This window comes from Cherax quadricarinatus, chromosome 29, assembly GCF_038502225.1.
Source record: "Cherax quadricarinatus isolate ZL_2023a chromosome 29, ASM3850222v1, whole genome shotgun sequence".
Classification (NCBI taxonomy): domain Eukaryota; kingdom Metazoa; phylum Arthropoda; class Malacostraca; order Decapoda; family Parastacidae; genus Cherax; species Cherax quadricarinatus.
The window spans coordinates 36,380,345-36,399,463 of NC_091320.1; the positions used below are offsets into that span (position 1 = coordinate 36,380,345).

Genomic DNA, 19,119 nt, shown 5'->3' on the forward strand with positions numbered 1-19,119 from the left:
GAGCTGCAAGAGCTTCATCTGCAACAGCAACAGATCACAGCTCAGGAAATTGCTTCAGAGGAGGAGGAGGAGGAGGAGAAATGAAGGAAGGTGCCTTCTTCAAAGATTAAGGACATTTGTGCAATGTGGACAAAGTTGCAAACATTTATGGATGAACTTCACCCTGACAAAGCTGTTGCAGGCCATATGGGCAACATGTACAATGACATTGTTGTGTCCCAATTTAGGGAAGTTTTAAAGAAATGCCAGAAACAGAGCTCTCTGGACAGATATTTTGTGCGACAGGGGTCCAGTGACTCTCAAGCTGGTCCCAAGGGTGTTAAAAAGCAAAGAAGTGAAGTAACCCCAGAAAAGGATTTGGTACCTGAAGTGTTTATGGAAGGGGATTCCCATTCCAAACAATAGTGTACCTTCATCCTCTCCCCTCCTCCCGTCTTCCATCCACCCAGAAGTCTTCAGCAAAGGTAAGTGTAATGTTATTATTATTTTATATATGTATGTACTTGGTTTCTCATTGTTTTCTGTATGTAAATCTTTATTTAATTTGATTTTTTTTTTTTAATATTTTTGGGTGTCTGGAATGGACTAATTGGATTTCCATTATTTCTTATGGGGAAAATAGTTTAGCCATTCATGAATTTTGACTTTCAGGAGACTCTCTGGAATGGATTAATCACGAAACTCAGGGGTCCACTGTAATTTGAAATGTCTATATTAGTGGAACACCGTAAGGTAAAACGCCATAAAACACGACCCTACTGTACACACTGTGTAATATACTTTTTAGGTACATATTTGTTTGCCCATAAGGCCATTGTAAAAAATATGTATGCTATGTACAAATGCCAAAACAAAAAATCTTATTTAAGTATATAGATGCAGAGTTGCATGTTACACAACCTTGTTTACCTGTCTTACTGAGTTCATTGTTATTCATGATGCATTGCATAGACCCACCTAGCCATGCTTTTTTTTCTTGGTGTGACAAGGTAGCAGGACACCCAGACAGTTGAAGGGAGGCATACAATTGCAGCTAGCAGCCAATTTGAGGCCTATAAAAGCTTATGTTGATATACCTCATGTACAAAACAAGCTTCTGCATATCAATTCCTCATGCACAGTTTAAGGGTTAAAATCAAATTGAATAATATTCATAACTGGGTAAAAAAATTTCAGGTTACTCAGTGTGAAATATTTTTGTCGTTGATGGTGAAATTCCTAGATGGAGATCGGCCAATGTGGCAACGTGGCCTTGCCTTAGAGGTGCTGCACAAGTTGGCTACTCAGCCTAGCTTAGTGCAGTCATTTTGTACCAACTATGATATGAAGCCTCATGCTACTAAAATATTTCAGGTATGCCATACCCTACTCTTATTTTTTAGCCATTTTCTTCATAATCAAATTCCAAATAGGATTTGTATTTTGTTTATATAAATATCTGATGCTGTATTACATTTTAATTCATCTTTTATGTTAATATTTTTTCAGGATATAGTAAACAGCTTGGGTGCCTTTGTGCAATCACTTTTCATTTCACCACAATCAAGTGTTGGTGCACAGCTGGGTGGTGGGAGTCAGAGTGGAGCACAGGGTCAGCCTCCAGCATTGTTGGCTGGAATGCCTGTAGGCCCAGGAGTTTCCCCTCAGGCAGCTTTCTTCTACAGGGGTGTTTATCTTCCCCTATGTGTTAATATTCCCACAGGACAGGCAAAGTCTTCGTAGTAAGTTCACCTTCCCATTATTTATTTTGATCACATTTACTTGAATAATATCATCAAAGAATATTATTGCATGTTCTCCTCATAGGTCCTTAAGAAAGTTTCTCCTAATATAGTTGTTAACTATACTATAGTTCATTTTATTTGGGTTGATGTGTGTTATTAGATGTTATAGAATCTTCTCTCTGCTTTAAATATTAGTTTTTGTTTGGAGAATATACCAATATTTGCATCAGGTTTCGAGTACTTACACTGATGTCCCCTGCAGTTATAATTTTGAACACCCTTCTTTTAATTTTTGAGTTTTTCAGATTGTTTCTAGTAACTCTTTCATCAGTTTACTTTATTCATATATGAAGCATGTTTTGACACAATTTTTATAAGAAGTTGACTCCTGGTTCTTATTTTACAATTATTTTCTGTTTTGAGAGTTCATAACTTAATTTTATTATGGTCATATCTTATTAATATAGGTAATAGTAAGGAAGAATATTGAATGAACTTTTTGAATGAAAATGAATTTTTATGGAATACTGTGTTGTAGAGTTGGTAAATGGAATATGCACTCAAATGATAAAACAATGTAGAACTTTTCATCACCATGTATTTGATTTACAGTTTAGAAATGCTGGATAAGCTTGAGCCACCAACAATACCTGATGGATATGGTGTGAGTGTAGCATATTACTGCCTTCTTGATATTATCCGCTCCATCCACTTGGTCATGATGGGCCCTCAAGCCACCAGTGATAGTGCTGCAGGTTAGTAACACTCATTGCAGTGTTAGTAATGTACTGCTCTATTTTATTTTTCAAACTCTAAATTGATATGTTTCTGTTCCTGTCTGATGCCACCTACTTTGCAACAATCTCTTATTATACTCTGGCATTCTTAAGTTCAACCCTTTCCTGAAAGTTCATCACCTCTATTTTCTTAACCCCTCTACCCATGCCTCTTTTTTTCTTTTTCCTTTTCCCAAATCTCATTTATACTAAAATTTCTAGTTTTCCACCCCTCTTTAGTCTTCTCTTTCTCTACACTTTATGCCCTCACACTTATATTGAAGCTTTATTCTACACGCTTCTTCTTTCATGATTTCTATTGTTCACATATGGCCAGTATGAGAGTGTCAGACTGGATCCACAAGAGAGACTGCCATATTCTTCATTTCATTGTCTAACAATTAAGCAACCAAGCAAGGTCTTACTCTTGGAAGAAAAAGAATAGTAGGGCTGCTTGCCCTATAATCTAAATACATGAATGTTTATTAGTTTACCTTACTGTAGTTATGTATTTCATGCTTCACATAAGTTATTTTCCAGGGTGTAGCTCATCTTAGCATTGTAAAGTAACATCTGTTACTTCCAGTTGGTTCTGCTTTCATTATATTCATCTGCCAGTATCAAGGTCACTCACTCATCTGTAATATCTGATTCATGTTTCATTCATAATAATTTTTGTGTTAGGACTGATACTCCTCAGCACAGGTATATGAGAAGGTTTAGAAATTTTTTGTTAACAAATTATTACCAATGTTTCTTTTTATACAGGAGTGAGTGAACAGTACAATCCAAGTGAGGAAGAACGCAAGATTCATGAACAGCTGGTGAACTCTGCTTGGTGTGGTCTTCTAGCTGCTCTCACTATACTGTTAGAAGCTTGCACTGATGAAGCTGCTACTGAAAATATTCTTAAAGCTATACAGGTTTGTCAGTCATACAGTCATTGGTAAATAGTTATATATTATATTCATTTTATGTAAGAAAGTTATTTGTTACCTCTTGGGAAATGAAGGAATGATATTGAATGATAGTCACTTGAGCAATGGGTAGTATTGAGTGCTTATTATTGCAGCTTCACTTCTGGATAATGGTGGTGGTGGTGGTGGTGGCATCATCATCATTGTCATCATCATCACCACCATCACTGTCATCACCATGTCACTGCCATCCTGACTTAAAACTTTGCCTTTCAAACTTTTTATGCTACAGTGGTACCTTGAGTTTAGAACTTATTTCATTCCAGACGGCTGTTCAAGTGCTGTTACCGAATGAACATATTCCCATCAGGAATAATGTAAATTAGATTAATCTGTTTCAGTCTCCCAAAAATACACTTACAAAAGCACTTGCAAAAATACACTTACATAATTGGTTGAGTTAGGAGCAGTTTTAAACTCGAGGTTCCACTGTACTTTTGTATATTTTTCACCGTTTTTACTGAAGCATTCTTCAGCATATCTACCATTACTTTCATAGTTGTTTCTTGTGTAGGCAAGAAAGCTCTAACTTTTTTAAATACTATGTATTTAATGGCTGAAGTACAGCACTCCTTATTAATGGAGCTTTATAATTTGGTCACATCTCTAGAATTATAGTATCACAAATTAATAACATCTGTGTTGATAGTTCATCTCTTTTGGAACTTTTCTTTTGCTGTTAACCTAAATTTAGTTATTCTTTGGGAATTCTGTTCTTTGAATAAGAATTTTTTCTTCTGCCTCTGTCTACTTCATTGCATCTTGTGATGGCTGTTGATCTCTAAAATACTTCTTCCACTACAGTTTCTAATTGCGTGTACCATAGGTAAAATATTACTTTCATTTTCCATGTCTTCTTTACTTCCTTCAGTTGCAATTTTTTGTCAGCTCTACTGAGTTTGTTAAAAAACTCAGGCTTTAGTACTGTAAAGAATGTTTTTGTAAATAAATATAGATTTATTCTTCAACAGACATTTGCCAGTCTGGCAGGCAAGCTTGAACTGACAACACCACGTGATGCCTTTATCACTGCCCTGTGCAAATCATGCCTCCCTCCCCACTACACATTGACAGTACTCAATAATGCCAGTGTGGCAGCTGCAGCCTCGGCTTCCTCAGTGTCTCGTGGACATCAACGCTCGCCGAGTTCTGAGTCTCAGCACCAGTACTATGACTCAGAGGTGAGTCTCATTGAAACTCATGTTAGATTCTCACACTGAAGATAAGCTATATACAAGCTTCAGTAATGTCTGTCCTGGGACCATAATGAACTCTGTCAAAGGTAAATGACAAAATACTACTAATAGATATACTCAGCAATATTAGAATGTTTTATATAGATGTATTTTTATATACTGTTGAACTATTATATCTAACACAGATGTTGCCAAGAGTTGTTATTAAGCCCAGAAGAGCTACACATTTGTCAAGTTGAAGTGTTTAACCTCCATTATAGTACAGTAGTATCATCCTCCATTTTTTCATTTTTTGAAATACCATTGTCCTTCAATGAATTAATGCCTGGGTAAACTTCCACATAGTATCTGGTGCCTTTATTGGAGACTGTCATTAGCTCTCTTTAACCTATTACATCACTTATGCCCATAGGAATGCCCCTACTTGTGGACACACCGATTTGAAGTATGTAAACACTCTGTCGTCTGTGGGATATTATAGAAAGCAGTTTTTCAAACTAATTTATTTGCTTGTGGAACATGACTACCAGTTAATATTTTGAAAAATAGTAAATATCAGATGATGACATTCGAGAAGTTTTGGATTGTTTCCTTGATAGGCTTTTATACATGTTTTGTATAATATCAGTTAAACTTACCTGATATTGGTACACGTTTTTAAGAGTTGTGAGTGCATTATAAAATTAAATTGTTATACTGCATTTAACTAGGCTATGTAGGTAGCTTTTTTCTACCCCCATCTGACATGATGAAGAAATGGATTTGAAATATTAATTATCAATAGTTTTTGTAATACTGAAGGCTTTAGCAAGCACAAAGACCAGTTTAATGAGCTGTAAAGGGTGCCTTTTACTGGCAGGTACGTCATCAAGTTGTTGCCGTGGGGACGGCACTCGCTACACCGTCTCTGCCAGTTGGGGCACAGCAGGGACCAGTGATGTTAACCAACAAGAACCTGCAATGTATGAGAGCCACACTCTCCATGGCACACTGTCATGGTGGTGTCTTAGGTGCAGCCTGGCACCTACTGCTTACTACACTACAGCATCTTGTTTGGATTCTTGGTCTAAAGCCCTCAACTGGTGGAAGCTTGAAGGTAACACTCTTGACACTAATAGTAATGCACTGATTTTCTTTTTCTGGCATTTAAAAAAAACCATACCACTGGCGGGGTATGGTTTGTTTGCAATCGTGTCATTACGATTTCGTGAGTCATGTTGACGGCTTTGAGGGGACTTGAGCTAGAGTTCGTCACGGCCACGCTAGCTGGAGATTCGTCTGTAAAAACTTGCATTTGTGGTCACAGTGGTGCCTATGCTAACCTTCCTATGGTGTAGAAATATACCTAGTTGGACGAATCTTATTGTGGCTAGCTGGTCCAGTGGCTAACGCGACGGTCTGGAGTTTTGAGACTTTCTGATCGCTGGTTCTATCCCCGCCCATGGTATGGTTTGTTTGCAATCGTGTCATTGTGATTTCGTGAGTCTGGCATTTAAGTTTTTTTTTTTATCATTAACAACGTACGTATTAAAAAAGAAATTATTTGATCAGCATTTTTACGCCATCTCCTTTTCTCTTAATCCTGATCATTGTCCACATTAATTAATTGCTTAACAATACTACTTTATTTATGATTTTTTTCATGAATTTAATTTTTGTCATTTCTTCGCTTAATTGTATTGTACGAGTGTCTTCTTAAATCACTCCAGGCAGGGCGGAGCACTGCAGAGACCAATGCTGTGATCACAACAGCAGTGATTGCAGATTTACCAGTTCTTTCATCAATGTTAAGTCGCCTGTTTGAGTCTTCTCAGCATCTGAATGATGTTGCTCTACATCACCTCATTGATGCACTCTGTCAGCTGTCTAGGGAGTCCATGGAGCTGGCATACACCAATAGGGAGCCATCACTATTTGCTGTTGCCAAATTACTTGAGACTGGTAAGAAACTCATGCTTACAAACATATTTATACCTCTATATATATTTATGCGGTCAGAGGAAAAAGGATGTGGGAAAAAATGTTGGTAATGGATTGAATGTTGACTGCTTGGCAGGTGATCTCTAATCATTTCACCATTTTTCAGGTGTAGTCAATTTGGGACGAGTGGAGGTGTTGTGGAGACCAGTGACCAACCACTTGTTGGATGTATGCCAACATCCACACGTCCGGATGCGGGAGTGGGGTGTAGAGGCTGTTACCTACTTAGTGAAAGCAGCACTCACTCATAAGCACAACCCACCACTTAAAGACAACCAGGTAAATATTTATAGTGTACAATTTTTTTTAATTATCAGACAAAATAACCAGATTGTATTTTCAAAATTTACATGATTGTTACAATATTAGTTGACATTTATTTCATACAAATTGAAAAGTCCCTGGTTATGCAGGGCATTTTGGGCAGACCAAAACTAGAACTTAATATTATTTATAGAATTGGCAGCCAAAGCTCTCCTTTAAATCTTATGTGCTGATAAAATGATCAGTTATCAATGGCAGATCTCCAGTCCAAAATGTGCTTAGCATTTATCACTTAAAATCTGAAATCCCTTGTTAGCTATTCAGTTTGTGAAATAATTCTAGAGTATAATTCTCATGTATTAACTGGTGATTACTGTAGTTTAGGAGTAGATATGGGTGAAAAGTTGTAAATTGTATCCTCATAAAAGAGCATTTATCAAATCAAATCATATCAGAACAAATTTTATTTCTTTGTGTAGTATACAAAGTGTAGTTTACATGTAATAAAATATTATGAAACTCAAAAAAAGCCAATAGCATGCATGTGCATTTCAGGTAGACTAATTCTAATGCTTACAGATGTATGATTGTTTGAATGGCATTTTTTAAGCTCTGATTCTGCATTGATCCTGAAGGAGTATAATCCTAAATTAGTACTTAAATGTATCTTATTGTATCAAATGTCATGTGTAAATCATCTTGTTGCAGAAGTTGCAAACTCTACTACTGTCACCACTGTCTGAGGTGTCGTTGGTAGGCCATCCTGATGTACGTCAGAAACAACTGGAATCTCTTCTACACATTCTTCACTCCTGTGGAGAGCTCCTACATCATGGGTGGCCTCTCATCCTTAATATTATTGGAGCCATCAATGACAATCATAGGTAAAAGCAGATAATAGTCTTTGCTTATAATTTTTGAGATATTTGTTAACTAAATTGTGGTTGATCCCTCAGGCTGAGGTCTCAAGTCAAGTTTTAATCAGTACTCTGTTCTAACTCAGATACCAGGTAACATTTAATTAAAATAACATTTATTCACAAGAAAATCAGTATATGCTTGTTGTACGAGTAATCAGTAATTACAGATACACCTACCATCCGACTTACGACCTGCTCGACATACGACCATTTGACTTACGACCTTGTTTTCTATGCCAAATTTCTGGGAAATAAACAGCTGTTTGTGTTGTACACAGTGTTTATCCTATACCTTACAGTATAAAATACAGTACTAACAGCATAAAAAGGAAAGTAAAAAATGAAATATCAAAATAAAACAATAAAATAAAGTCATTACAAAAATGTGATGTTGATATTCATTAGTAAGGCTCGACGTAGGCTCGACTTACGTCCATTTTGACTTATGACCTGTTTGTCGGAACCGAACTTGGTTGTAAGTCGGATGGTACCTGCACTCGTAATTGAATAATTTATGTATTTGTGAAGTCAATTTTATGTACAAAGAAGTCTGCAGGAATGGTAAAGTTTAACCTCAGCTAAAAAAAAAAAAAGTAATGAAGCTGGGAGATGGGTAAGAGAACCAGACACACTTCTATCTGGAGAAAAAAAAGTGCAAGTCATGTAAAGAGTTAATGATGAAACCTAAGAATAACCATTTCCTCAGACCTGTCCTCCAAAACACACACACAAAAATAACTGTCAGTTGCAGTTGTCAGGTCACCATTCCACAACATTGGATTATGATACATAAACTTTAACCTGTAAGATATAAAAATTGAAAAGCAAAGTCAGGAAATGTGGTAAAAATACAGTTCAGTAAAAAAATTCTTCCATATTTTATTAGTAAACTAACACTTTCATAAACAAATGTATTATAGTTTTAAACAACACACGAGCAAACACTAGGACATATTTATTAGAAGTGATCAAGGTCCCAGACCAAAATGTTTTTCTAGTAAATTATATCCCAGTATTTGCTCATGTGTCACTTTAAACCACCTTGTAGGTGTCAGTTACCAAGGTTTATATCAAGATGAATAGTGTACTTCTCACTTAGCTTCAAGAGGTACAACTTGACATAATTAAACCAAAGTTTTCTTTAATCCCTGTCTTAGAAATTAAAGTATCTTTCACCATCGCTGGCACACTCGGCTCACACACTGAGGTCCAGAGTTCACATCTCCGGTACGGCTGGATAACATTAGGACATGTTTCCATAAGACACCTGCTGTCCATGTTCACCCATCAGTATAAAATGGGTACCTGGGTGTTAGTCGACTGGTGTGGGTCACATCTTAGGACAAACTGACCTAATTTGCCCAAAATGCTCTGCATAACAAGCAGCTTTCTATATAGTAGTATGTCATTGATATCAGCTAGGCCTGTATACCTTGTACATATACTTATAGAAATAAAGTTATTATTAGTAGTAGTAGTAGTAGTATACAAATGATATGCAGTCTTATTGATCCCTCTTTGTACGACAGTCAACATTGTTTCAGAATTTTTTATAATATCTTATTGTTTTCAGTGAACATCTGATACGACTAGCCTTCCAGTGCCTGCAGCTGGTTGTCACAGACTTCTTACCCCTTATGCCATGGGCCTGCCTGCCACTAACTGTTGATACAGCTGCCAAGTTTGGCTCACAGACTCAGGAACTAAACATCTCTCTCACTGCTATTGGCTTAATGGTAAGTTGTTTCTGAAAATAAAAAATATTTGGGTAAAAGTCAATGCTAACTGAGAAGACATTGAAAGTTGTATGTTATTTTAGAAAAGATGTATTAGGAAAGATTTTTTTAAAGTTTGGCTGTAGAATACTTTGAGATTCCACAGGCATACCTCACTAATATGGCAAGTTAGGCTCCAGACTGCCACTGTAAAACTCATCACAGCCTTTTTTACACTTACCAGTGCATATAAAAGCCTAAACACATGTTTACACTATCAAATATGTATTAAGTGCACAATAGCATTAGGCCTGTGTGGTAGTACATTGTATTTTTATTCTATATTCATAATCATTTTGAATTGTAATGGTGACTGTGTTTTGTTCTTTGGGTCACCATGCCTAGGTGGGAGATGGCCAGCTTGTTAAAAGTGTATTCGTAATCGTATTTCTTTAATTTACTGGTTGATATGCATTGTATAATTAGGAGGAGGTATGGAGTTACTAAAAGTATTAAGAGGACTGAGGTGGTTTGGTCATTTAGAGAGGGTGAAGCAAAATAGCATGACTTGGAGGGTGTATAAATCTGTAGTGGAGGGGAGGAGGGTTAGTGGTTGTCCTAGGAAAGGATGGAGGGAGGGGGTAAAAGAGATTTTCTGTGCAAGGGGCTTGGACATACAGCAAGCATGTGTGAGCATGTTAGATAGGAGTGAATGGAGACGAATGGTTTTTGGGATTTGATGAGCTGTTGGAGTGCAAACAGGGTAATATTTTGTGAAGGGATTCAGGGAAACCATTTAGCTGAACTTAAATCCTGGGGGTGAGAAGTACATTGCTGGCACTTCAGTGGAGGGGTTTGGGATATTGGCTGTTTGGAATGGCACCTAAACTGTTGTATCTGAGCACCTCTGCAAAGACAGTGGGAAACGGCCAATGTGTTGAAAACAAAGATTTCTTCAATTCAAAACTGTCACGGTAGTATTTAGAATTCTTTCATAAATATTCAAAAAATAAACAGTGATTATGTATGAGTGAGGTGAAAGTGTTGAATGATGATGAAAGTATTTTCATTTTGGGAATTTTCTTTATTTTTAGGTCACCCTGCCTAGGTGGGAGATGGCCTACTTGTTGAAAAAAAAAAGTTAGATTTTTGGTATGATTTCCAAAATTCAGAATCTTCTGAATAAGGGTAAAGATTTTGATATTCTGTTTAACCCTTTCAGGGTTGCAACCCCTACGTCCAATTTTACATGCTTTCTTATGTAAAAAAAAAAATTAGATTTACATTCGGAGCACTACGCATGTTTACTGGAATGTTTACTGGACAGTTTAAGGGTTAAACTGCCCAGTAAAGCTATCAGAAATTGGTAATTTGGACAATTTCACATAAAGTTCAAGAAATGCCAGTTTCAAAATAGGGTCCAGAAGAAACAATACAGACATTTCTGGCACTAAAATAACATTTCTATATTCATTAGTTGTGACTCCAGGCCCCTCTCATATTATACTTACTTTCCATTTTGAATTTTTATTCACACAATAAATAGAAGATTTACTGTTATGCAGACTACTGCATTATTGTAATAATTGTATAAATAATGTCGCTGCATTCCAAATGCGTATTAGACTGGCCAGTTGGATGTGTATTGTTCAAGTGATGTCATTTGTGTACTCTGGAATATCAACAAAAAATCAAACATTTCCACTACATTGAGCTCACTTTCAAACTACTTTCAATCCTTACAAGATCATCTCTGTTTGTGTAATACGTATATTTTCCATTCTGTCATATGAGTCCAAGAAACCAAGAATACAGTCATATAAACCATATGAAAATACAATGCAAAATTGCTGTTTTACATCAAAAACATGGTCACAGTTTTTACTTTCTCATGCAATGTGTGAGGCAGGATTTTTATATGATGTACGCTTACCTCATAGACCCATTCTCTCATATCTAGACCCAAATTTACTGCTCACAGCTCATCTGAGTGACCTGAGCTCATGGCGTAGTACTACAGGACCAACACTGGCTTCAAAACCATAGTACAATGGGACCAACATCGAAAGGGTTAAAGAATATCTCTAAGTCACACGAAAATACATGTACAACAGAATGCTTTTCCAAATATTAAATTTGTAATAATATAGAAATTAGACTGATATTGCACAAATTTTGGCTCACTTGTTAAAACTGTGTTTACCTTTCAGTGGAACATCTCCGACTATTTCTACCAGAACCAAGAGAAGCTTCGTGCCTCCCTGACTTCAGATAACCAAGTCTTTCCGGACTTTCCAGGCGTCCCTAATATGCCTCCCTTTGATAAACTATGGATGTGCCTGTATGCTAGACTGGGTATGTGCAAGCTTCAATTGATTTAATTTGCTGAATTAAATAACCTTTTCTAGTGCTAATGTACTAGATAATCCCTGTCAAGAGGATACTACATATATTAAGTCTTGTGACTTTCTCTATATCTTTCTTTCAACACACCGGCTGTATCCCACCGAGGCGGGGTGGCCCAAAAGGAAAAACGCAAGTTTCTCCTTTTACATTTAGTAATATATACAGGAGAAGGGGTTACTAGCCTCTTGCTCCCGGCATTTTAGTCGCCTCTTACAACACGCATGGCTTACAGAGGAAGAATTCTGTTCCACTTCCCCATGGAGGTAAGAGGAAATAAACAAGACCAAGAACTAGAAAGAAAATAGAAGAAAACGCAAAGGGGTGTGTATATATATGCTTGTACAAGTATGTGTAGTGTGACCTAAGTGTAAGTAGAAGTAGCAAGACGTACCTGAAATCTTGCATGTGTAGGAGACAGAAAAAAAAAAAAAGACACCAGCAATCCTACCATCGTGTAAAACAATTACAGGCTTCAATTTTACACTCACCTGGCAGGACGGTAGTACCTCCCTGGGCGGTTGCTGTCTACCAACCTACTACCTACTTTCTATATATGTCAGTATTATATACAGTACCTAGATTAGTCTTGTTTGTTTATTATTCATTTTCATTTCATTTAAAGTTAAAAAAACCATACCATGGGTGGGGATAGAACCACTGATCAAAGAGTCATAAAACTCCATGCTTTATGATGTCACCTTATATGTTAGACACACTGATATGAACAAAAACCTATGAAATCCATTTTGTTCTTAGAAAGAGAGTACAATGTACATATAATATATTGTACAGTATACGTACACAAATAACCTGCACATGGACTGAAACTTATGATAACACTTCAGTCTGACTTAGACCATTAACTAGTTACTAGTTAATGGTCCTGGTTGGACAAGTTTCAGTCTCCTGCTTTTTTTTTTTTTTGTTCCATTCACAGTATTGTGCATTTTTATTCTTTATTGTACATTTGACTAGCAAAACCATAACAGCACAATTGTAAATATATGTTGAATATAAATCCAGGTATTAAATGCTGAACGAGTAATGTTGTTTCATGCCTAAAGGTTTGGACTTTTTTAATTTGCTTGTACTTCACATTTTTTTATTTTACCTTCCATTCATCTCAGATTTGTTGTAATTAACATAACTTATAGGTTTAGGAGTTGTTATTCCAGTATAATGTGAAACAGACCATTTTGAGATTTGTAAGATTGTGTCTTGATGCAGGTGACTTGTGTGTTGACTCTAGACCTGCAGTTCGTAAGTCAGCCGGCCAAACACTCTTCTCCACCATTGCTGCCCATGGTGCATTGCTTCATAATCAGACTTGGCAAGCAGTCTTGTGGCAGGTGAGAAAAGAATAATGACTACTGTATTTTATCTTTCCTTACATATCTCTCACATTAGAATGATAATTGTACTTGTGTGTACTTATACCTAAATAAACTTAATTAGTTGGGGCACCGTGCATCAGCTTCTAGGCTCCGGAAAATCTGTTGTTGTTGACTCAGGCAGAGGTGTATAAACTTATCCAGCATATCTGTCTTGCTACTAACACATGGAGGACTGAGCCTCCACCACTCCTCATGCTGAATGACCCACATGTGTTTCACACTTCACATAAAGTATAAGTAATTCATATTTTTATGTGAGCCCAGGAGTGGCAGAATTACTCACTTTTAATGCAGGTACCAGAATGAGTGGTTTAGAAAGACACATAAGCAAACACTGTGACATATTTATTAGAAAACGTTTCGGTCCTGGGACCTTGATCACTTCTAACATACAGAGGTAGAAAGACATTATATATATAGGCAGAGAGTGAGGTGTGATCAAGGTCCCAGGACCGAAACGTTTTCTAATAAATATGTCATAGCGTTTGCTTACGTGTCTTTCTAAACCAACTCGTCGGTATTTATTACCAAGGTTTATACCACCAGCATGAGTACAGGAGGGCCTTGCTTGCACAGTGGGTTAGATTCCAGGCTAATGCTGTAAAGCAAATATTGCTGTAAAGTGACTCATAGCGATTTTTCATTTTCAAATGAATATAAAAGTCTGATAACATGTTTACACTATCATATATTATGTAAAGTAAAAGGACACAAGTGCAACTAATGTGACATTTTATTGTGGCAACGTTTCGCTCTCCAGGAGCTTTATCAAGCCATTACAAACAATACATGGACACAGAGGGTATATAAAGGCAAAATTAAATTTGGAAATTGATACCTATCATATATTAAGTCAGCAGTATACCTAGGCCTAAAATAATGCATATACAGTACACACATTGCTTACTTTAAAACATTTTCATCCTTAGCTTACAGTGAACGGTGAATACATTTATTGTAGGAAGTCTGAATAAATGAAGAATGGGTATTATTGAAAACCACTGTATTAGTGAAATGCTGTAAAGTGAACCACTGTAAAGCAGGGCCTCCCTTGTTGAAAAAAAAAAAAAAAAAAAATTCTAGGTAGTAGGTTGGTAGACAGCAGCCAGCCAGGGAGGTACTACCGTCCTGCCAAGTGAATGTAAAACAAAAGCCTGTAATTGTTTTACATGATGGTAGGATTGCTGGTGTCTTTTGTCTGTCTCATAAATATGCAAGATTACAGGTATGTCTTGCTACTTCTACTTACACTTAGGTCACACTACACATACATGTACACGTTTATTTATACACACTCATCTGATTTTTCTTTGATTTTATCTTAATAGTTCTTGGTCTTATTACTTTTCCTTTTATATCCATGGGGAAGTGGAATAAGAATCTTTCCTCCGTAAGCCATGCGTGTTGTAAAAGTCAACTAAAATGCCAGGAACAATGGGCTAGTAACCCCTTTTCCTGTAAAGATTACTAAAAAGAATAAGAAGAAGAAAATTGTCAAAGTGGGAAGTCTGAATGTGCGTGGATGTTGTGCAAATGATAAGAAAGAGATGATTGTGGATGTTATGAATGAGAAGAAGCTGGATGTCCTGGCTTTAAGTGAAACGAAGCTGAAGGGGGTGGGAGAGTTTCAATGGAGAGGAATAAATGGGATTAGGTCAGGGGTTTCAAATAGAGTTAGAGCTAAAGAAGGAGTAGCAATAATGTTGAAGGATAAGCTATGGCAGGAAAAGAGGGACTATAAATGTATTAATTCAAGGATTATGTGGAGTAAAATAAAGATTGGATGTGAAAAGTGGGTTATAATAAGCGTGTATGCACCTGGAGAAGAAAGAAGTGTAGAGGAGAGAGAGAGATTTTGGGAAATGTTGAGTGAATGCGTGGGGAGTTTTGAATCAAGTGTGAGAGTAATGGTGGTTGGGGATTTCAATGCTAAAGTGGGTAAAAATGTTATGGAGGGAGTAGTAGGTAAATTTGGGGTGCCAGGGGTAAATGTAAATGGGGAGCCTTTAATTGAGCTATGTGTAGAAAGAAATTTGGTAATAAGTAATACATATTTTATGAAAAAGAGGATAAATAAATATACAAGGTATGATGTAGCACATAATGAAAGTAGTTTGTTAGATTATGTATTGGTGGATAAAAGGTTGATGGGTAGGCTCCAGGATGTACATGTTTATAGAGGGGCAACTGATATGTCAGATCATTATTTAGTTGTAGCTACAGTTAGAGTAAGAGGTAGATGGGAAAAGAGGAAGGTGGCAACAACAAGTAAGAGGGAGGTGAAAGTGTATAAACTAAGGGAGGAGGAAGTTCGGGGAAGATATAAGCGACTGTTGGCAGAAAGGTGGGCTAGTGCAAAGATGAGTAGTGGGGGGGTTGAAGAGGGTTGGAATAGTTTTAAAAATGCAGTATTAGAATGTGGGGCAGAAGTTTGTGGTTATAGGAGGGTGGGGGCAGGTGGAAAGAGGAGTGATTGGTGGAATGATGAAGTAAAGGGTGTGATAAAAGAGAAAAAGTTAGCTTATGAGAGGTTTTTACAAAGAAGTGTTATAAGAAAAGCAGAGTATATGGACAGTAAAAGAAAGGTGAAGAGAGTGGTGAGAGAGTGCAAAAGGAGAGCAGATGATAGAGTGGGAGAGGCACTGTCAAGAAATTTTAATGAAAATAAGAAAAAAATTTGGAGTGAGTTAAACAAGTTAAGAAAGCCTAGGGAAAGTATGGATTTGTCAGTTAAAAATAGAGTAGGGGAGTTAGTAGATGGGGAGAGGGAGGTATTACGTAGATGGCGTGAATACTTTGAGGAACTTTTAAATGTTGAGGAAGAAAGGGAGGTGGTAATTTCATGCACTGGTCAGGGAGGTATACCATCTTTTAGGAGTGAAGAAGAGCAGAATGTAAGTGTGGGGGAGGTACGTGAGGCATTACGTAGAATGAAACGGGGTAAAGCAGCTGGAACTGATGGGATCATGACAGAAATGTTAAAAGCAGGGGGGATATAGTGTTGGAGTGGTTGGTCCTTTTGTTTAATAAATGTATGAAAGAGGGGAAGGTACCTAGGGATTGGCGGAGAGCATGTATAGTCCCTTTATATAAAGGGAAAGGGGACAAAAGAGATTGTAAAAATTATAGAGGAATAAATTTGTTGAGTATACCAGGAAAAGTGTATGGTAGGGTTATAATTGAAAGAATTAGAGGTAAGACAGAATGTAGGATTGCGGATGAGCAAGGAGGTTTCAGAGTGGGTAGGGGATGTGTAGATCAAGTGTTTACATTGAAGCATATATGTGAACAGTATTTAGATAAAGGTAGGGAAGTTTTTATTGCATTTATGGATTTAGAAAAGGCATATGATAGAGTGGATAGGGGAGCAATGTGGCAGATGTTGCAAGTACAGTGGACCCCCGGTTAATGATATTTTTCACTCCAGAAGTATGTTCAGGTGCCAGTACTGACCGAATTTGTTCCCATAAGGAATATTGTGAAGTAGATTAGTCCATTTCAGACCCCCAAACATACACATACAAACGCACTTACATAAATACACTTACATAATTGGTCGCATTCGGAGGTGATCGTTATGCGGGGGTCCACTGTACATGGAATAGGTGGTAAGTTACTAAATGCTGTAAAGAGTTTTTATGAGGATAGTGAGGCTCAGGTTAGGGTGTGTAGAAGAGAGGGAGACTACTTCCCGGTAAAAGTAGGTCTTAGACAGGGATGTGTAATGTCACCATGGTTGTTTAATATATTTATAGATGGGGTTGTAAAAGAAGTATATGCTAGGGTGTTCGGGAGAGGGGTGGGATTAAATTATGGGGAATCAAATTCAAAATGGGAATTAACACAGTTACTTTTTGCTGATGATACTGTGCTTATGGGAGATTCTAAAGAAAAATTGCAAAGGTTATTGGATGAGTTTGGGAATGTGTGTAAAGGTAGAAAGTTGAAAGTGAACATAGAAAAGAGTAAGGTGATGAGGGTATCAAATGATTTAGATAAAGAAAAATTGGATTTCAAATTGGGGAGGAGGAGTATGGAAGAAGTGAATGTTTTCAGATACTTGGGAGTTGACGTGTCGGCGGATGGATTTATGAAGGATGAGGTTAATCATAGAATTGATGAGGGAAAAAAGGTGAGTGGTGCGTTGAGGTATATGTGGAGTCAAAAAACGTTATCTATGGAGGCAAAGAAGGGAATGTATGAAAGTATAGTAGTACCAACACTCTTATATGGATGTGAATCTTGGGTGGTAAATGCAGCAGCGAGGAGACGGTTGGAGTTAGTGGAGATGTCCTGTCTAAGGGCAATGTGTGGTGTAAATATTATGCAGAAAATTCAGAGTGTGGAAATTAGGAAAAGGTGTGAAGTTAATAAAAGTATTAGTCAGAGGGCAGAAGAGGGGTTATTGAGGTGGTTTGGTCATTTAGAGAGAATGGATCAAAGTAGAATGACATGGAAAGCATATAAATCTATAGGGGAAGGAAGGCGAGGTAGGGGTCGTCCTCGAAAGGGTTGGAGAGAGGGGGTAAAGGAGGTTTTGTGGGCAAGGGGCTTGGACTTCCAGCAAGCGTGCGTGAACGAATGGTACTTGGGACCTGACGATCTGTTGGAGTGTGAGCAGGATAATATTTAGTGAAGAGATTCAGGGAAACCGGTTATTTTCATATAGTCGGACTTGAGTCCTGGAAATGGGAAGTACAATGCCTGCACTTTAAAGGAGGGGTTTGGGATATTGGCAGTTTGGAGGGATATGTTGCGTATCTTTATACGTATATGCTTCTAAACTGTTGTATTCTGAGCACCTCTGCAAAAACAGTGATTATGTGTGAGTTAGGTGAAAGTGTTGAATGATGATGAAAGCATTTTCTTTTTGGGGATTTTCTTTCTTTTTTGGGTCACCCTGCCTCGTTGGGAGACAGCCAACTTGTTGAAAAAAAAAAAAAAAAATTCTAGACTGCAGTAGGGGCAGTAATCCTATGACCATTAATTAGATATATAACCTAGTCACTGGCTCTGCAGTCTTGAACACACACTGAATAAGATAGAAGCTTGGATATTTGTGAACTACACATATATGGGATTGTACAATAGGCTAAAATCAAATTAGAAATTAAAACTAGCCTCTGAGTGGGGTGTTCAGCTTGGAGCTATAAGTTTGCTAGCATGATGTGATAACCATTCCACAACATGAGGACAACCTCTGCATCACTTTGTATGGCACTTATATAGCTTGGCTACAATATGTAATTGGTCAAATTATATCACCTCTTATATATTCTGATTCAGTTTCATTATCTGCAGATGAGATTATCTTGGTCTGTAGGTGAAATGGCCTCTCGATATATTCTTTCTTTCAACACACCGGCCATATCCCACTGAGGCGGGGTGGCCCAAAAGGAAAAACGACATTGTATATTACTTAGCAAATCATCTGAAAATTAAATTTGGAAATTTTTGCTTCTACAGTATTTGAAAAATAAAAATCAGATAAATTAAGATTTTTAAGTATCAGTTTTAAATTTGGGAAAATTCTGAATAGGGGAGATAATGTGCTACTGTATGCCTTTATTAACTTTCCAAAGGTGCTGTTTCCATTGCTTGACAAAGTACGGCAGCTGTCAGATTCTGCAAGCACAGATAAGGTAGACCAAGGCGGCAATATTCTTATTCATCACTCGCGCAATACGCAACAAAAGCAGTGGGCTGAAACACAGGTATGTATGGTTGGTATATGTATCGATGTTGATAAATGAGATACTTGTGCAAC

General features: G+C 37.2%; 1 protein-coding gene across 5 annotated transcripts in view; it reads left to right on the forward strand.

Moving 5' to 3' along the window:
* The window catches only part of mon2 (Mon2 homolog, regulator of endosome-to-Golgi trafficking), a 70,171-nt gene that overhangs the window by 29,424 nt on the left and 21,628 nt on the right, over window positions 1-19,119 (forward strand). For 2 of the 5 annotated variants that reach the window (XM_053779328.2, XM_070089736.1), the window contains 14 exons: window positions 1,177-1,353; window positions 1,489-1,721; window positions 2,337-2,479; window positions 3,269-3,423; window positions 4,449-4,658; window positions 5,086-5,118; window positions 5,533-5,769; window positions 6,383-6,614; window positions 6,760-6,932; window positions 7,626-7,801; window positions 9,411-9,573; window positions 11,763-11,907; window positions 13,186-13,307; window positions 18,935-19,066. In XM_053779328.2, the coding sequence (XP_053635303.2) occupies window positions 1,177-1,353; window positions 1,489-1,721; window positions 2,337-2,479; window positions 3,269-3,423; window positions 4,449-4,658; window positions 5,086-5,118; window positions 5,533-5,769; window positions 6,383-6,614; window positions 6,760-6,932; window positions 7,626-7,801; window positions 9,411-9,573; window positions 11,763-11,907; window positions 13,186-13,307; window positions 18,935-19,066 (2,331 nt within the window). Of the gene's footprint in view, window positions 1-1,176; window positions 1,354-1,488; window positions 1,722-2,336; window positions 2,480-3,268; window positions 3,424-4,448; window positions 4,659-5,085; window positions 5,119-5,514; window positions 5,770-6,382; window positions 6,615-6,759; window positions 6,933-7,625; window positions 7,802-9,410; window positions 9,574-11,762; window positions 11,908-13,185; window positions 13,308-18,934; window positions 19,067-19,119 lie in introns of all 5 variants that reach the window. The other 3 variants (XM_070089735.1, XM_070089738.1, XM_070089734.1) reach the window with 2 other exon arrangements.